Here is an 18693-nt window from a genome sequence, read left to right on the forward strand (position 1 = left end):
CATGGGACGGTGAGGGTTGGCTCTACCATTTAGGTCTTCTGGTATTTGTCCACATCCCTCTCCATTATTCAAACTCATCACACACGTACTTGGGTGTGCGTGTTCATCAATTTGCCATCTATAGGGTGGTCGTAAGAGATCGAACTCGGCATTCCTTTCGATATCAATCGGTCGACTCCCTCCTCACGGTCAATTACGTCCCTCCTGCACAGTCGCTGAGGGAAGGCATCAGTAGTACCTTCATATACCAGTGTCGTGTCAGCATATCCCGCCCCATTAAGAGATTGAAATAGATTCCTATCAAATTTGATGGTATAAAAGATATATAACGATGCCAATTGAAGTTAATTCATATCATACAATCAAGTACATTGCTGGCCAGGATATGCCGCGAGGCCTCAGAAGTGCTTTAGGATATCGTTGTCATATCAACAGATCTTGATACACCAAGAGGCAAGGTTCGATTCATATCGGATTTGACGATATAAAAGTACGCATTGGTGCTAGCTAAAGTAAATTCTGACCGTTGGATCGAGTATATTGACGGTCGGATATGCTAGAGGGCCCAAGAGGACTCGGCGATATCCCGAGAATCGAACAACTGTCGCCCTTTCGCCCCATCGACCTTCTAGTCCTACTTCAATTGGTTTTTCCACGATGGGGTGTCACTGTCCCGAGTCCACCAAACTATGGCTCAGCCCTATGGCCCAGTCTCTTAATTTACAGACGGCCCTTCGATGTGGGCCCCACCGCAGCTGTACCATATAGGCCTCGTTTATGAAAAATTCTAATATGATTTCGTATGACTGTGACACGTTTAGTATTTTAATTCTAATATTTAATATTTTAATTAAAGTATTCAGTTTTTGCTTTTTGTGAAAGATTATACAAAATACCGAACATTTCAATCGTAATACTAAACGCTTAAATCGAATGTAAGAATAAAAAATACTTGTACTAATCACGAATCTACGATTATTAAAAATATTAAACACTTAAATTGAATAACTAAATTCTTAAACATAAAGTATTAAGCGTGTCATGGTGACATAGAGTCATATTAGCAAAACTCTATATTTATAATATATACCTCCTCATAAATATGTACCGCCTTTAATCCGAATAACATCTATCGCACGTCCGGTCTTTGTAGGCTTGACAAGTGACGACACCATGAAACGTTCCATTCCCGGTCCCCCCCTCACAACAAACTACTGTCGTTATCGAGCAACAGCTGTGACTAAACGTACCAGTAATTATATCATAATCGAATATCAGTGTGATTAAACCACTTAAATTGCAGTAATATTTTCAGCGTAACCGTATTATGTCGCAAACTCCCTTTTTTTTTTTTCTTTTATAGATTACGTGGATGTAGGTGGGTGGGCTATATCGTAAATTTACGATTAGGGAATGTATTCGGCCAGTAGGTTAGGTATAAAATTATTTAATATGGTATGGTCCCCTCGTCTTGCACTAATGTTGTATTATTATATGGCACTTAGAGAGCCGCATTGACAGGTCAGGTCGCAAACTTTTCGAATTGAAATCACGAGGCCCTCAGTGCCCTCATCCTATCAGTCTTCTTTGACGGCAGAGCGAGTGCAATCGAATTCATCATACATATATATATATATATATATATAATATATAACTCGGCTGTTTCATGGTACACTGAGGAGACCGTACAATTCGAATTTCATATTCTTGTGACTGCGGTTCATTTTTATTTATTATATTTATTATAATAAATTTATTTTATTTGTAATATATTATATTCGCCTGATAAAAGAATAAAAACAATAAGTGCGTTCACATTGTTATTTCGTCATATTAAGCAAATAAATTCTTAACGACGAAGTAAATAATAAAATTATGAAGTAATATAATAATAAATACATTCCTTAACGCTGAAGTAAATAACAATATTATAAATTAATATATTAATATATACGTTTACTTGACGATGAAATAACTAATATTAACATTTTTTTATAAGTTTTACAACAAACTAATTTTCATGAATTTCGTTAGAAAATTGATTGGTAGCATATTCGATCAAGCTGATATTTTCTCGAGTACTATGTACCACATTCTACCATTTCGAAACAAATGTTCAGATCTATTATGAACACATTCTTTTAGGATTTAGGGTTGTATGGGTACATATGGATTCTATACTACCCATTTTTTCTATATATTTTACTTTAAAAAATAATAAATTTTAATTGATTTTGTCACATTTGCTTAGTTGAAAGTTCAGTAATGTATAAATTTTAAATTATTTTCCATAAATTACAAAATGTGCTATTTTTTTTGCTGATTATCAAGCACATGTTAACTCTGACATTATTCATGATTACTAGCTTCATTAATTAGTTCAATTTAATTTTCACAAACTACAGAACATTAATTATCCTATTAATTTAAAAATGATTAATTTCAAATAATTTTTTCCCATTAACTATCCTATATTAGCTTAATTGCCACAATGAAAAATCTTCATAATATATCATTAATAACTGTGCATAACACGGGCCATCACCCTAGCTCATTATAATGCAGGAATTTACTAATCGATAGATAGATATATTGTTATTCTTGAATTCACTTGTTGTGATCCATTCTATGATCGGGTCTGCGGTGTGATACATTATCGAAGCCGTACTCGGCTCGAAAAAATCTATCCAATTCTCTTCGATTTTAAGTTTCCTATTACTACCTCCTTGACATACCTATATAGCTATATATATATCATAATTCAGTTTGTTGGCCGATACATATGCCATTTGGGTGTGAATTTATAATTATAAGGTTTCAAATCCTTACCCTACTGATAAAATATAATTAAAAGTTATTATCATCGCTATCGATGTTTAAAAAATAGTATTAAGATATCTTGATGTGATTGGACATCATACTAACCTAATCCTATAATTTATATATCACCTTATACTATTAGTTGGACCGAGAGATATATTGGACTTCGTATATAAGGCATATACCCAGAGCGAGGCATACATTTATGTCAGACCTCACTAAATTTTAGCAATCTCAACGTATCACGATAGTATCCTGATAAGAGCCGATGAGATCTTTCCGACTCTCTTGCGATATTGCTAAATTAATCATGGGCTGATATTACTCATGACATACGTGCGCACATGTTGCACGTGCGCTTATCTTGGTCTATACGAACGAGACGGATATCTAGGGGGAAATAGATCCAAAGATATGGACATCAACGCGACACCAGAATGGGTAATTGACACATTGCTTTGTCTCTACTTATAGACCTATGCCCCTGCAATGTTGTTTCATATAGTGTTTTGATGTTCACAAGAGGACCAGCTTTCCTATTTTAATTAATGGCCATATCTAATTACATTACATCATCGGCCGATGGTCCTGTCTCACTGAAAACTCGACCTTCCAGTATATCCAAGAAATGGGATACCATAGTCGATCCTAATTATATACCTGGGTGAAGTCTAACCAGACAAGGTCACAGACTTGAATCCGATTTTTCACCGATCCATAGAAGTACGACGAGGAGGAGGACACGAGCGATGATTGGTCTTAACTCGAGGCTTGGAATTTTCAGCCCACAACATGTGAAAATGGGCTGACGAAGGAGCCTGATATGCATATAGGCCCAACTGCCCATTCCACTTTGTTGCATCAAGATGCCTGCTGAGCCTTCGGTCGAAGAGGAATCCGCACGACCAAGATGCCTGAACTCCTCGAGTTCATCTCAGACCGGATCAATCACAGCTGTTCGTTCATTGTTGAAGGGCCTATGTATCGGGCAACTAACATCATCACGCTATAAATTCCACATTCGAAGACCTGTTGCCAAGCCAAGGTTGAAGTCTACTTTCATGATCTTGACACCCTAATCACGTACAATGTACATATGCATCTGAGCAAAAAGGCAGACCAAGGCACATGTAGTGGCAAAGTACAACATTCTAATGTACGACTACGCTTTATTTACAGAACAGCAGAGGCACCGTTCATGGCAACGATTTGATCCCAGAAGATCAGATACCGACCACCCTGTGGTCAAGATCAGGATAACCTTTACCACTAGATGTAGAGGAACCATCACGGCCATCTGCACTACAGCACTCAACAGCAGAGGAGCCCGATCCATCAGGGATCACATCTCAATTGCCGAATGGCATTGTACAGCTTCCTCCGATGCCCGACCGCAAACACGCCCATCTCCTTTAGGTCAGTGAAAGTGAGCAGAGGCAGGGCTTCCTCATCCACCTCGTGCATTTCAAAGACATCCACATACTCCCCAAACCCTCGCTCCTCCAACCATTTGCGCACGCAGCTCCTATCCTGACCCTGCCCATGGCCCCCACTCCCATCACGGTAACAGCAATTACCACGGATGCGCGCCCCCCCGGATGACTCTCTTCCGCTGAACTCTGCCCCATCTCGAGTATTCGCTCCAGGACTTGGCAAAGAGCCACAGGAAGCAGCAACAAGTCCAATTCCCATCACGTTTTGACCTCTCGGCCCTCTGGTCTTCCGAGTGATGGCACCGAAACCGTAATGGGATTTTGACGAGTTGGGGTTCTTGTTTTCTATGTTCTGCAGCATATCAGTAGTTGAAGCATGCGGATGAATCCCATGACCAGCACCCGCAAACTCGGGCTGGATTTTATCGCGGGAAGGGCCATCGGCGACCTCCTGAGCCGGGATGAAATCATCCTCCCAGCTCCTCCGGGTCAAGAACTCCCGAGTTGCCTGAGAAAACCAGCATGCAGAAGCTGCAGGAACATCTCCCACCTCTCCTAACCTAATACTTGGACGCCTCTGCCTCTTCGAATTCATGCTCAACACCAACATTCTCCGACAAACCCCAAATCAAAATCTGACCAAACAAATCCACAAGCCCCACAAAATCAAACACTTCAAGCATGACCAAGGATCACGAAACAGCACAATTTCCTCATGAAAGCAACAAGAAACAAAAATCTGTGAATCTGGCAAGCAGATGAAGAGAAAAATCTCACCTTTCATGAGAGGAGCAGCACAGTGGATGCGATTCTGAGCATTACCCAGACCATAAATTCGATTAAAATGACAAATTTTCCTCCCAGAAAATCACCAAAGATCGGTACATTTTATATGGGCGGCGGAGCAAGGGAGCTGTGACTGTAGGTTTGACCTCTTCTTGATGGGGGGGAAAGGGTCAAGGGGGAAGAAGAACAAGAAAAGCAGAGGAAGATTTGTCTGTTTTGTCCGCGTGCGCAGACCTGGTTTTGGTTTATGGATGAGATCAAAAGACTCTGGTCGGGACAATGCAAATTGTTTAAACAGACCACAACTTCAAGATCGGACCTTTATATTGAAAAGTAAATCACCACATGGATCTGTTCTTCGTCACAGTAATCATCCTTTTTTTTTTTTTGGATAGTGAAACGGACCTAAGCCCAGAAATCATCCATTTTTTGAAAGTACGAATGATCGATTTTGGCAGCTCTTGATTGGGATAATTAGTGGGGGTTGGGGAGGGGAACTTGCCGAGGGGATCGCAGATACTCCAGAGAGTGGTATTCCTATGCCACGTGGGGGACCCAAATGTGTGGAGAGGATAATGGTCACACGTCACAAGACAAGAGCTTTTGCTTTTGCTATCGAGAAAATTAAGCACGGGGAATAAATGTGATACTTGTCTCTATTAAATAACATTTTCGATGTCAACCTTCCGAACACAAAAAATTTACACCGGAAGAGTTTTAATCATCAATTAAATTGAATTGGTTAGGATACATTGAACTTCCGAATACTATTGCATTGAAAAAAAATGAAGCACAAGGACCATTGCAGTTTGCAAACAACACTATTAGACCATCCATAATGAGAGCTTGCTATATAGGCGCTATATTATTCGAAAAGAGATTAGGAAAAAATGAAAAAATATTCAATAAGCATTACTCATTCACTTTTGGATGAGTAAAAACCAAATAAAATGCTGGTAGAAGGGAATTTGTAAGCCTCTTGTGAGGCCAATTTTCTATTTTCAAGCATTTTAACTCGGTGTTACATATCTAAGTGGATGTGTAACACTCATTTAATATTTACTAGAAAAAAAAAAGACTTGAAACTCTAATGGTCGGTCTCTTATCGAGTCCCTATTGTGATCCCATAATTTTTATTTAAAAAAAGAAAAAGAAAAAGAAAAAAAAAAGGTTGTTTAATGTGAGGCCCACTAGCTCCTTTGCCTATAAAAAGAAAAAAAGAAAAAAGAAAGGCTGTTGCATGGGTAGCGACCCTTGATTGGACCTCTGTAGAGAGAAGCGCCTCCTTACGTGCGCCCTTTTCCAGCGCCCGCGCATCTCTTTCTCGATTTCTCTGCTTGCCACGTGGGCATTTGAGATCGAGTGGAGACGCCGCTGGGGATGGTGTTAGGATAAACGTTCTATTTATAGTGGAAGATTCAATTTCATTCAAAGTATTTTGTGATTATGACGAATAATAATAAATTTTATTTAATAAACGATGAACATCCCGTAATGTCATCAAATGATAATATTAAGAAACCATCTTTTGTAGGAGACTGTCCGTTGAGAATTTGAACTTGTGGTTCTAGAGCAAAGAATAACTAGTTTTACTTAAGTCGATCGACATAGAATTCAGTTTCCAGTTTATCCCCCAGACTATATGATCTCTTCACTGTGGAAACTTCATGCCTACCGTTCGCGATAAGCTCGTGGTACACTCAAGTTTTTCTATAATCGAACAAGAATATGTGAGAAAGCATTTAGATCATGTAAAAGGATTTCATTTTATTTATGTGCTTAAACAATGTCAATGCGAGGACAATATTTTTCTCGAACGGTAATGAGAATCATTCACTGATGTTCAAATAGATACAGCGGTCCACTGCAAAAGAAGATTCAAAAGAAAATACCCAAGCAGAAATTACAATAACGGGATATGCTGGTTGGTCCGCCAGACAAACTATAAAGGAAAATAGGCTTAACGCCATAACAAGTAAGAGCGAATACAATTGTAAAAGCCTTCCTGAAACCAATAATCCCGATCGATTATCTTCCTACAATAATTCACCACGGACCCTGGTAAAAATCGAGAAGGGAGATCTTTAGTCCAATCCATTAATCCATAGTGAATTTCAATCTCTGTTGCAGGAGATAGAGTAGGAATGATGTCTTGGGTTGATATTCCGAGCGTAATCTTCCACCACAGATCGCAATACCTAGACAGTTAAACCTAAGGAGCTAGAGGTGCTATGCAGCTAAGCTCATTCGGTCGGTTCAAACCAGCAACCATCATTCGATTTTAATCAACCTAATCCCAAGACAATCAAACCTAAGGAACTAGAGCAATTAAATAGTTAGAGTTCCCTCGATCAGTTTAAACCAGCGATTGTGAATAGAGGAGCCGAGCCAGATAAATCAACAACAAAAAAGCAGCCACAAAATAGTTGATTTAAACCAATGGAAGGAAGAGTAGACCAAATGGACTTGTGATCCTAATGGTGGTGGGTGGGGGTGCTGCCGCTGATGAGGGGCGGTGTTGCCATGGACGAGAAGTTGCCACCGGAGGAAAGGAGGAGGGCAGAACAGTAGGGTCGGAGACGAGGAGTGTCGACAAGGAGTCCGCTGCCGCCAGCGAGGAGGGAGTTGCGTGAATGTGAGGAAATTAAAAACTGGGAACACCATAAAAACAATGGAGTGTTTATCCTTAGGGAATGTCATCCACAGCTTCAATTCAGGATTACTCGGTTTCCTTCTTTTGCTTATATAATAATACATAATTCAAGCCGCCTGATTGAAAAAAACTATGGGACTTGCCGTATCTCTTACATTATATATATATGCATACACATGATTACAAAAACAATTATCATGAACTAAAAATTACTTACTCGTTTATTATTATTATTATTTTTAGTGAAATTATGTCTTAATTCCGGACCTGTTTTATAGGATCTTGGAGCTACGACATTCATAATTATAAGCCTCTGTAAGCTTAATATATATAACATTTCAGATAAACCAATGTATGTTTGATAGGAAGTCTCAATGTCCACTTGAAGTGATGGTCCTGTTCATGAGTCAGATGCTAAATCAAATAAAGTGACCTCCTTGAGGTCACGTTTGAAGTTGATTAAACTGCTTTAGAGAACTGATAATCACTTTAAATGACCATAGAATTTCTCATTCTCAATATTAAATATATAAAGTTTAGCATGCTTAGTATTAATTGAAAAACGTTGTACTTCGTAGAAGTAGCATCTCCCATGCATTTGTATACTTAGTTAACAAACTTTGTTCCCATCGCTCATATGGAGTTTGTAAGAAGATCAAACATTATTAAGAATGATTAGATGTAAAACGTTAATAAAAGACATTTCATTTCCTCATAAATCCCGGGCCAAATAGACAGTAGAAACTGTTACTTCTTTTCTTTTTTGCTGGGCAAAGTGAATTCATTAAAAATCCACGTCAAAAGCAGATACAAGGTAAAATGTCCAAATCGGATATTACAAGAACGAAAAAAAAAACGGTTTATCTATCGAACAAATGACAAAGGTAAAATAAGTGAAAAATCACAGCAAGAAAATACAGATACAATTGTCATTTGTCATCAGAATTCGCTGTCGACCCGCTAGTTTAATTTCATCACAAACCCCAATATTATCTGGGAAGGGGGAATTTGATCCTAGTCCAAAAATCTGGGATGAAATCCACTCCATTTCGAGTGGAAAAAGTAGGATAGTCTGGAGGCATTGGGTCGGTATCCGTGCGCAAGATTCCACCGCAAAATACAGCCCTAGATCAGTTTAGTCTTACGTATTCCTAAACTGCAATCCTGGACAATCAAACCAAGGTTGCCAATGCACCGGTTCAGACCAGGGATTGTCCCGGGAGCAGAAACCTGTTCGGGAAACACAACAAAGTCAGCAAGCCACAAAAGGTTAGCCAGAACAGGTGGAAGGCAAGATCGATGTGACCCGAGGCTGCATCTTCTAGGTGGTGGTCGGGGATTCTGCCGCCAGTAGGAGACAATAAGCCGCATCCATGGGGAGGAGGGAATCTGGACGTACAGTGATGGTGGTAGGAGGGAGGTGCGCAGGCAATGGTTGCCATTAAGGGAGATCCTAGTCGCCGTCTTCATCGATCCTCCAGTCGCTCATGGTCTGGTGAGTCGAGGGTCAGGCCGTTGCTTGTCCCACAGAGTTGCCGGAGAGGGGGAGGCGTCTGCCACCGAAGGGAAGGGGTTAAAAGTTAAAACCACCGCCATATGGCCTCACCGGAGCTGCAAGGAGGAGATGGACAACTACGACCTCCGAGGAAGCCTTTTGCCACCATCACTGCCGCAGATCTGAGGGTGGTAACGACACGGGTGCCCTAGACCATCGCGCAGAGAGTAGGCATCAGTAGAGGACCTTCATGAAGGGCGGCGAAACGTAACGGGTTCCGGAGTCGAGCCACCTTCTACAACCCCAGATCTGACCGCGGGGAGAAATGGAAGAGGAAGAAGAGAGGACAATGGGGGAGGCCATCGAAGAACAAGCACCGCAAAGGGAGAGAGGGGGTGTTAGCTATCCGATGACAGCGGCGGTGTTGCCGTACGCGCTCAGCCGAGGTTGGACACGCCGGTGAGAGGGGCGGCCTTTAAGGTTTCTGCAAGGGAGGAGAAACTCTTGCGAGAACTACGGTTCAATGAGTTCAATTTTATGAGATTTTTCCTTTTAAAGTGTGCACCATAGTATTAAAAAATGTGCATCATGTCAAAAGTTTAAGGGGACTAATCCAGTTCAAGCTTATCGATCCACAAGATAAATCTCTCTCAATATAGTTTTTCTTCATTCTTAAATTTCGAAATCGATAACTTATTTTAAAAAATAAATAAATGCTAGATCACTTAAATTAACTCACGTTAGTTTAATTTTATGAAAAAATTTTAAGTGGCCTTTCTTCGTAATGATACGATGAAAAAGTACATAGAATGTTTAAATTATTAAAATTCACCATACACTATCTAGCATCAGAATGGACCAATTATTTAGTTTTAGATGGCAATTTTTTTTATTCGTTGCTCTCAATAATTTATTATATCAACAACTTCCATATTTCATTGAATGTTTGGATCGCGTGTTATGAAAATTTTTGGAGGATTCTATATATTAAATAATAAACTAAAAAAAAGTATATAGTACTTGATGGAAATATTTGTATTTCTTTTTTAATTATTTTAAAATTTATATTTTATAGTATTTGGTTATCAGCCATGAGCCTTCCTGTACGAAAAAAAGGAATTAAAAGAAAGCTTGATATATATGTTAAATTTCTATTAACAGTTAATTTAAAAATGTGATCCATATTAATTGAAATAGAAATTATTATTATAGTAAGTTTTATTAAATAATTTTTTAAGATTATTATTTGAATATTTGAATTAAAATTTAAAAATTATTATTATTTTGTATAAAAAATTTCATGTTTTAAAAAGTAAATAATTACAATTAAAATGATGTAGATATATGAACATCAATATGTGCAATCAGGGGACCAAGAAAACTAGTTTTATGTATGACGTACGTGCATCCGGGTGCATTGAATATTTCTCGTTTGACGAGGAGAGTAAAGTATACGGTACGACGTGACTACAGCACAAACCTCTCGTCACACTCACAAGTCAAAGTCAATCATCCAATCAAATCCTTTTCCTCCATAATCATCCCTCATCCAATTGGCAGAGAAGAAAAGCCGAGACGAAGAAGACCGGGACGGAGACGAGGGGCCGGAGAATCGGTGGAGCAAGCAATTCGAGGCCAGTAAACCGATGGATTTTTGGAACAGAGCCCGGAGCTTCGCCGAGGAGGCGGCGAAACGGTCCCAGGAGCTGACCATGGAAGCCGCGAAGAAGTCCCAGGAGCTGACCGCGGAGGCCGCCCGGAGATCCCAGGAGTTTTCCATCGGATCCTCGAAGCTCGCCGACATAGTGTCGGAGACGGCGAAGCGGTCCAAGGAGATAGCCGTGGAGGCCTCGAAGCGGGCCGACCAGATCAAGCTGGAAGCTATTAAGAGGGCCGATCAGATCAAGTCCTTGGCCGAGTCTTCCGGCGCTCTCTCCGTCACGGAATCCATCGAACGGACGCAGAAGGAGAGCGATGCGTATCTGGAGAGGTTTGGGGTCACTGATGAGTTGAGAGAGTTCGTTAAGGAGATTAACATCACTACATTTCAGGATTTTCCGATGCCAGGTACTCGATTCGGTTACACATCTTCTTTCGATCGGATTGGATCAGGAGATTCTTGCACTGCATGGCTGTAGAATAGTATCATGGTTATAGATTCAATGCTTGATCGTAGCAGAGCTCAGGTAACTTTTGAGGAAATGTGGAAGCTAATCGAAACCAGAGGTTCGTTGAATTAGCTCAATTGAGATATTTGTGTTCGGAAAATTGTGCCCTTTGTAAGTCTTGGGGGATTTTGCAAGTTATTCTTGGGCTGCAAGAAACATAGGAATGTCTCTTTAATCTGGGAGTTTCTGATTTAAGGATTCGTGGAGTTCTGCAGATGACTCAGATATGTCCAACGTTCCGACCGTCTCAAATGTAAGGCAGGATCTTACTGAATTTCAGGAGAAGCACGCGAAACTCGTTCTGTCATCTGTAAAGGTATGCTTTGGTTAAGGTTTCAGAAATAAAATTCTCAAATTTCTCCGAACACGGGGCACATAATATGGGAATTATGATATAACAGATAGCAGCTTTGATGATCTCTTCACTCCTTCTTTAACAGTCTCAGACTTTGTATGTCACGTTTCATTGCAGGAAATCTCGAAGCTCAGATACGAATTATGTCCCCGTATAATGAAAGAAAGGAAATTCTGGAGAATATATTTCATTCTAGTAAATAGCCATGTGGCACCGTAAGTAATCTCGTTACCTAGGACTCCCGTCTCTTGCTCCCGTTGCTTTTACTTCAAATTCTAGATTCAACTTGCAGTAGCCAATTGCCAGTTGCCACTGCCTTAATTGAAATTCATCATACATCAAATTTGTACGCTTTCAAGGCAATTTTCAATTTCTAGCTTTGCTTGGAGAATAATTGATGCAAATGTTGGTTCTTGGTCATGTACTGATTGTGAAGAGACTTGCCATAAGTAATTTAACTCTTTTATTTTCCTGCATCTTAAAGATATCCTTATTGAACAAGTCTTGAGATATTGAGAGAGGAAAGTGAAGACAATGCAATTGATTGTACTTTATTTTTTTTGTGTCTCATAAACTTTTTTGAATATGGTCTTCCATCTTGTATTGTGCCATTACTGCTCTCATTGATATTTGTCATGTAACTTATTATTCTCTCTGAGTTCGACATTTTTATTGTGCCATGCTTAAACATAACTTATCCAGTGATAAACCATGGCAAATCATGAGATAGTTTTGTAATATCTGACTGCGTATGCATCTCATGCGACCTTGACCCTAATGTATGTGCTTGTTAAGTTTTCATCAATAAAAAAAGGGGCTTTTTTTTAAGTTTTCTGCCTTGTTTAATCAGGTTCAGGCTGCTCTTTTTCTCTGCTTTATGCATCTGGTTATACTCACTTTTTCCTGTTTCCTTTTACAAGTTATGAGAAGCAGTACATGGAAGATGCTAAGCAGAAAGCTTCTGAAGAAGCAAAACATGAAAAGATCGAGGAAACTCCTAACGCTGGAGTAGCTTCTAAAGCTGAGGCGAAGGAACTGAAACATCAAAATAAAAAGTCCAGTTCATCAGCTGAGCAAGACTTGGATGTTTTCCTTCTAGGAGATCTTGGAGACAGCGATGATGGTGGAGGTAACTAAGATCCTTTTCTTACTTGACTAGAAAGAAAATGATCAGTCTGCCGGAGCTATACAACATTGTTTTGAACAAGTTATCCGCATCAATATATCACCAGTATTGTTTGTTTACTTTCCAACTTCCATAGTGAATAGGTTGTTCGATTAGTTTTTAAGCTGAAAATACTATATGTAAACACACATAAAAGTTGAAAGTCTATTTTTTGGCAGTAATGGTTATGATTCGATTCGCGACTACCCTTGAATATATATGCTAGTTAGCTGATGTTCAAAGTTCTGACATGCATAAGTTCCTTCTAGAGCTAAAGTTGAGTTATCAGCATGTTCCATCCTCTGTTGACAATCAAAGTTTTGTGGATGACGCCTTTGAGATTCGAAAAGCTTATTCTCTTCTTTCCCCGTGATCTTTCAGATGATGGTGATGATGGGTTGGATGATGATTTTGACAAAATGGTGGATAGTTCGGTAAGCAACACTACTCTTTCCTCTCTCCCTGTCCATATTCTATCCTGATCATTCTCATTTGCCGTTGTGATGTTGGCATGATCGTTCTCATTCATATGATCTGCACCTGATCATGCTAGCACGTTATCTTTGATCCGAACAATGCCCACTTATTCTTAAACTTGATCTCTAGGATGATGATAAGGAGAAATCCTAGAAGGGTTGAAGTGCACAACGCTTGGAAAATTTACCATCAAATGTCCATGTTAAGGATGCCCGTGATTGGCCTACTCGAACAAGGGACTTCAGTAAATGCTACTCAAGCCAATACCTGCTCATTTATATATTACTCTCTCTCTCTCTCTCTCTCTCTCTCTCTCTCTGTTTTTTTTTTTTATGAAATTCTTTTCATTGTATTCATTAGCTCTGCTTTCTTCTCTTTTTGTCACAAGAAGATGTAGCTGATAGGAAGAGCCTGCTATTCTCCTGATCTAATGTAAAGAATCCTTTGTATTTTTCTCCCGACATAATAATCTAGCTCATTCTCATCTTTTACTTGCCTCTCTGCGATTGTCCATGCTTTGCATATACGGGTATCTACCGAGACTGATTTCATCAGAGTTCTTGTGTAGTCGATGCAGTCCTTACACGAAGCTCTTGTCGTTCAATAGTGTTGTGACTATCGTAGACTGCACTAGTTGCATAGCAACCTGACACTGTAGAGTAGTTTTTTTAGCTTGAAAACACCTTAGTCTATATGCGGCAGCCATGAAAGCGGCAGGGGCTCCCAATGTATCAAACCTTTTGTTATGGGAAGCTCCTAGCAAAAGGTTGATTTTACTTCATACCTTTGAAAAAAAACAGAAGCACCTTACATTTGTTATCAGGTAAACCATCTTTCAACTGATCTAAGCCTCATCCACTTCTCGGGACCAACAAGGGGTAGTACAGAGATATTCACTCTACGTGATCTTATTCTTATGTCCTGACTTGCCCTTGGCGGGCGAACCTTGCTGAGGAACCCTTCGATTCTTAAAGAGTTGGATTGGATTTGATTTTCACCGATGTTTCCAAAGCCGATATTTTTTTGCTTTCCGCATCGGCGACCTCTACTCCCGCCGGTGCTTCCTTAAAAGGAGGCATGAGTTCACCAAACGAACTTCTCGAATCGCTATTAATGCCGACGCCGTGGGCAATTAGTCTTGTCCGTCCAGTTCCTTAACAATTAGTCCTCGTGTTAATATCAGGCCTCCAGTGACACCTGTCGATCGTTTATTGGGAAGACCATCTCGACTCTACATGGGGCTAACTGCAGGTTAAAACGACCACTACCCATGGTTTAGTCCAGGAACCTAGAAACGTACGGCTAGCTATCGACCTCAACTCCCTCAGCGCGCGCGTCTCCTTCACTACTCTCTCACTCAGCCTACTCGCCGGCGATCTCCCCCCGGCAGCGCGGTAAACTTCCTATATCCTCCTGAGATCCGGCCGTCCACATCGGAGATTCTGATACGCGGTCCTTGTCCGAGTCTGAGTTGAGGAGTCGTTGGATTAGGGTTTTTGCTCATTGGATGCTGGGATTTCTGGTAATGTGGTCGGAATTTGGCGGTTCCGTGTCACATTGACGGAAGGGATCGATAGAGTTAAGCTAATTGAGCTAGGCTGTCAGTGCTGCATTTGTCTTCTGCTGCTGCTGCTACAGATCAGATTCTAATTTCTACTTCCGCGGGATCTCTTCAATGGCGTGACTGAGCTGCTGGGAAGCTGAAATGTGCAAAGTGGAGAAGAAGGAGCGGGAGACCGTCGAGATGGGGACGAAGCCCTCGGGGTCCGGGGTGGTGTCAACGTCGCCCCGGTCACAGATGAAGCTGTGGATGGTACGCGCCGCCACGTCGCTGCTCCTCTGGACCTGCATAGTTCAGTTCACCACACTGGGGGAGACGTGGGGCCCTCGGCTGCTGAAGGGATGGCCTTCTTGCCACTCTCATGAGGAGGAGAAGACGGCGGTGGTTCTGGAGAGTAAGGCCGTTCTAGCTCCTCCCCTGCAGGTTCTGCCTCCCAAGAGTGAGTTTCTTTCCCAAACTCCTTTGATCGCCATTCCGTGATTCTGTAGTTTGTTTCGTATGCCAATTTCGTTACGGATGTGTTTCTAAGGAATCTTGATCGGTCTGCTCTCAAATGTTCTTTCACGGTTCAGGAATTTCTTGTCTTTTTCTATCGAAATTGCAGAATTCACATTAGAAAGCAATTTTATTGGCATTCATTGTGTTGCCATCTCCATACATGGTGTTTTCGTTCCGTAAGTGTCATCTTTGGTTGTGTCCCGAGTACTATTGGAATGATGTTATTGTTGCCGACAGGAGTTTACAAGAATAATGGCTACTTGGTGGTTTCCTGCAATGGAGGACTTAATCAAATGAGAGCAGCGGTGAGTGCTCCCGAAATTCTCTATTAAATGCTGGATTTTTTATTCTCTTGGAATATTTCTGATTAGATTTATGACCGTTCATGCTTTATGTTACTGTCTTCAGATATGTGACATGGTTGCCATAGCGAGGTATTTGAATGTCACTCTCATAGTTCCTGAATTGGACAAAACTTCCTTCTGGGCTGATCCGAGGTACGAGAATTCAGTTACTTGAAATATTTACATGTCATATCTGCGGAGCAAAGTGTGATTCTCGTGTTTCAATGTTAAATATCCATTGGTTTTTTATAGTGAATTTCAAGACATCTTTGATGTGGATCATTTCGTTACATCTTTGAGAGATGAAGTTCGGATTTTAAAGGAATTGCCACCTAAGCTCAAGAAGAGAGTTGCTCTAGGGAAGACCCGTTCAATGCCCCCAGTCAGTTGGTCCGACATTTCTTACTACCATCTTCAGGTCAGTTTTACTCGGAGCTTCCTTAACTCACTGCCACATTTATTTTCCCTTCGTGTGTCTTTGGTTATGGGGTTTTTTTTTTTTAATTTGAAACTTTTGTTTATGTGCCTTGATGGATGAAATACATAAAATCATGTGGCATTCTATGATTACGTAAGTCTCTTATGCTTGTTTTGGAGTGTAACCCGCTGGCTGATCCTTTTTTAATTTTTATCTTTTTTGTGGATCAGATTCTTCCTCTGATACAGAAGTATAAAGTATTGCATCTGAATAGAACTGATGCTCGACTTGCAAATAATGGTCTGCCTCTAGAGCTTCAGAAGCTCCGCTGCCGAGTTAATTTCAGTGCCCTCAGATTCACTTCTCAGATAGAGGAGCTGGGTCAGAGAGTCATCAGGCTTTTAAGGCAGAATGGTCCCTTTTTGGTGCTTCATCTCAGGTATGAGATGGACATGCTGGCCTTTTCGGGCTGTACTCATGGTTGCAGTGATGAAGAAGCTGAAGAACTGACGAGAATGAGGTTAGCTAATTTTTTTTTTTTCCCTCAAAAGCAAAATGATGAACGGATACTTTTGAGAGATGTTTTCATTCTCTCTTTGACTCTGTTTCCATTTGTTGGCAGATATGCTTATCCCTGGTGGAAAGAGAAAATAATTAATTCTGACCTGAAAAGAAAAGATGGTCTATGCCCTTTGACTCCTGAGGAAACTGCTCTGACGTTGAGAGCACTTGATATTGACCCAAATATCCAAATCTATATTGCAGCTGGTGAAATATATGGCGGAGAAAGGAGAACGGAAGCTCTTGCCAAGGCTTATCCGAAATTGGTCAGTGGTCTCAGTCGAATCAACTCATCAAGATATAACGTTTTGTTATTGTTTGTGACCGTGACTTAAAATCTAATTCTTGGTACGTCCGGAACAGGTTAGAAAGGAGACATTGCTCGATTCCGCAGACCTTAGGTTTTTCCAGAACCACTCATCTCAGATGGCAGCATTGGATTATCTTGTGTCACTGGAAAGTGATATTTTTGTTCCAACATATGATGGCAACATGGCCAAGGTTGTTGAAGGACATCGCAGGTAGTTGAAATTTTGTCATAGTACTTTGGTTTTGTTTGATAAATTAAGTGCTTAAAAATTAAACACTTAATTAGTTAAAGAAAGAAATGTATAGGAAGAGAATAGGAATGATAAGGGTGAGAAAATGTTTTGTAAGGGGTTGTGAGCACCGATAAGTGAAAAATGACTTATATCATTAAGTCAAAATTTTGTGCTTACTCATAAAGTGGTTTTTGACTCAATCATTAAGTAAATAAGACCATTATCTTTCATCTTTCTCTTTCTCTTCTATTCATTTTCCCATGTAGCTAACTTGTAACTAGCTTTTAAGCACTTATTTAATTAAGTTGTAAACAAACACAACCTTAGATTACGATATACAGCCCTTTAGTTGTTGTAGCAAATCTGAGATGCTAGTCTGAACATCTCGGTTCCATGGACAGCACAAGTCTGTACATGTCGCTTTCCTAGCATAAATAAGTTCATTATATAGATCAGATAGGGTGTTACCATCTATATTTGGTCAATTTGTCCATTTTTAAATAGGCAAATTATATGATAGAAGATATATATATTTTTCTCAGTTCCCGTACCTTGTTCTCCTGTTATGGTTTTTTCCTATTTTAATCTCAGTTCCGGCAATGGAGGAGAAGTGTTCCTGCTGATTTGAAATCCCATTCTGATGTTTATTTCAGATATCTTGGTTTCAAGAAGACAATTCTTTTGGACAGGAGGCTTCTAGTTGAGTTGATAGACCAATATTACAATGAATTGCTAAGCTGGGATGAGTTCTCATCTGCTGTAAAGGAAGCTCACGCGCATCGATTTGGGCAACCAACGGAGCGGTTGGTAATCCCAGATAGGCCGAAGGAAGAGGATTACTTCTATGCCAACCCATACGAGTGTTTGCAATCGTCAAAGGAATTGCCAAAGGTTGCCTGGTGAAGAACTTTGTTGAAAAAGAAGCTAAGGGTCATCAATCTTTTGCATATGCAGTGGTGAGCTATCCCCTTAGAGAGATCTTCGACCTGTGATCTATCCAGGAATGCACCAGTACAGAGGATATTACGTGATAGATGACGCGGAACTTTTCGGAAGCCTCAGATGTTAGTGGGCCTGCTGCTCGAGGGATGACTTGTCCTAGCACGTACTTCAGGGGATCCTAGATGGTTTAAAGAAAAACAAGCTGGGAGAAATGTCTGTTATAGGTTAAACATAGGAACTGTTGGTCACGCCGAAGATTCGCGTAACAAATTTCGAGTTTCAAGTTGATTTATAGGATGTGGAACCCTGACCATCTGTAGCTTTCTTGTAAAAACCATTTATTGACTGAAGGCAAATTCAACGCGAATCATTACATTCATTTATAGTTTTCTGGCTAACCAAGCATCAAGTTGGTTTCTCTCTGATGCTTTCATATGCCTTAGCTTCTTAACGATATTCGTCGGAAGCCCTGATT

The 18693-nt window shown here is 40.3% G+C and overlaps 3 protein-coding genes and 1 long non-coding RNA gene across 4 annotated transcripts; 2 read left to right on the top strand and 2 right to left on the bottom strand.

Annotated features, from left to right (window-relative positions):
- Positions 1–3785: 3785 nt before the first annotated feature.
- LOC116215612 (protein bicaudal C homolog 1-like) lies at positions 3786–5381 on the bottom strand. The gene is made up of 2 exons (XM_031551387.1): positions 5031–5381; positions 3786–4888 (listed from the first exon to the last, which is right to left on the bottom strand). Exon 2 carries the CDS (start codon positions 4861–4863, stop codon positions 4156–4158), a length of 708 nt encoding a protein of 235 aa, XP_031407247.1. The 5' UTR covers positions 4864–4888; positions 5031–5381; the 3' UTR covers positions 3786–4155.
- A 3000-nt stretch (positions 5382–8381) lies between these two features.
- LOC116212703 lies at positions 8382–9734 on the bottom strand. The gene is made up of 2 exons (XR_004157898.1): positions 9092–9734; positions 8382–8922 (listed from the first exon to the last, which is right to left on the bottom strand). It is a non-coding gene; the product is annotated as an uncharacterized LOC116212703 (long non-coding RNA).
- A 967-nt stretch (positions 9735–10701) lies between these two features.
- Positions 10702–13849, top strand: LOC116215538. The gene is made up of 6 exons (XM_031551280.1): positions 10702–11254; positions 11571–11671; positions 11828–11925; positions 12631–12839; positions 13257–13309; positions 13482–13849. The coding sequence occupies exons 1-6, from the start codon at positions 10834–10836 to the stop codon at positions 13503–13505; spliced, it is 906 nt and encodes a 301-aa protein (XP_031407140.1). The 5' UTR covers positions 10702–10833; the 3' UTR covers positions 13506–13849.
- Positions 13850–14598: 749 nt separating this feature from the next.
- LOC116215103 (rhamnogalacturonan I rhamnosyltransferase 1-like) lies at positions 14599–18616 on the top strand. Its single transcript, XM_031550680.1, has 8 exons — positions 14599–15352; positions 15649–15716; positions 15820–15908; positions 16008–16173; positions 16404–16693; positions 16796–17000; positions 17098–17255; positions 17930–18616. The coding sequence occupies exons 1-8, from the start codon at positions 15058–15060 to the stop codon at positions 18177–18179; spliced, it is 1521 nt and encodes a 506-aa protein (XP_031406540.1). The 5' UTR covers positions 14599–15057; the 3' UTR covers positions 18180–18616.
- The last annotated feature ends 77 nt before the right edge of the window (positions 18617–18693 follow it).

The sequence above is a fragment of the Punica granatum genome, chromosome 7 (assembly GCF_007655135.1).
Source record: "Punica granatum isolate Tunisia-2019 chromosome 7, ASM765513v2, whole genome shotgun sequence".
In the NCBI taxonomy this organism is placed as follows: Eukaryota; Viridiplantae; Streptophyta; class Magnoliopsida; order Myrtales; family Lythraceae; genus Punica; species Punica granatum.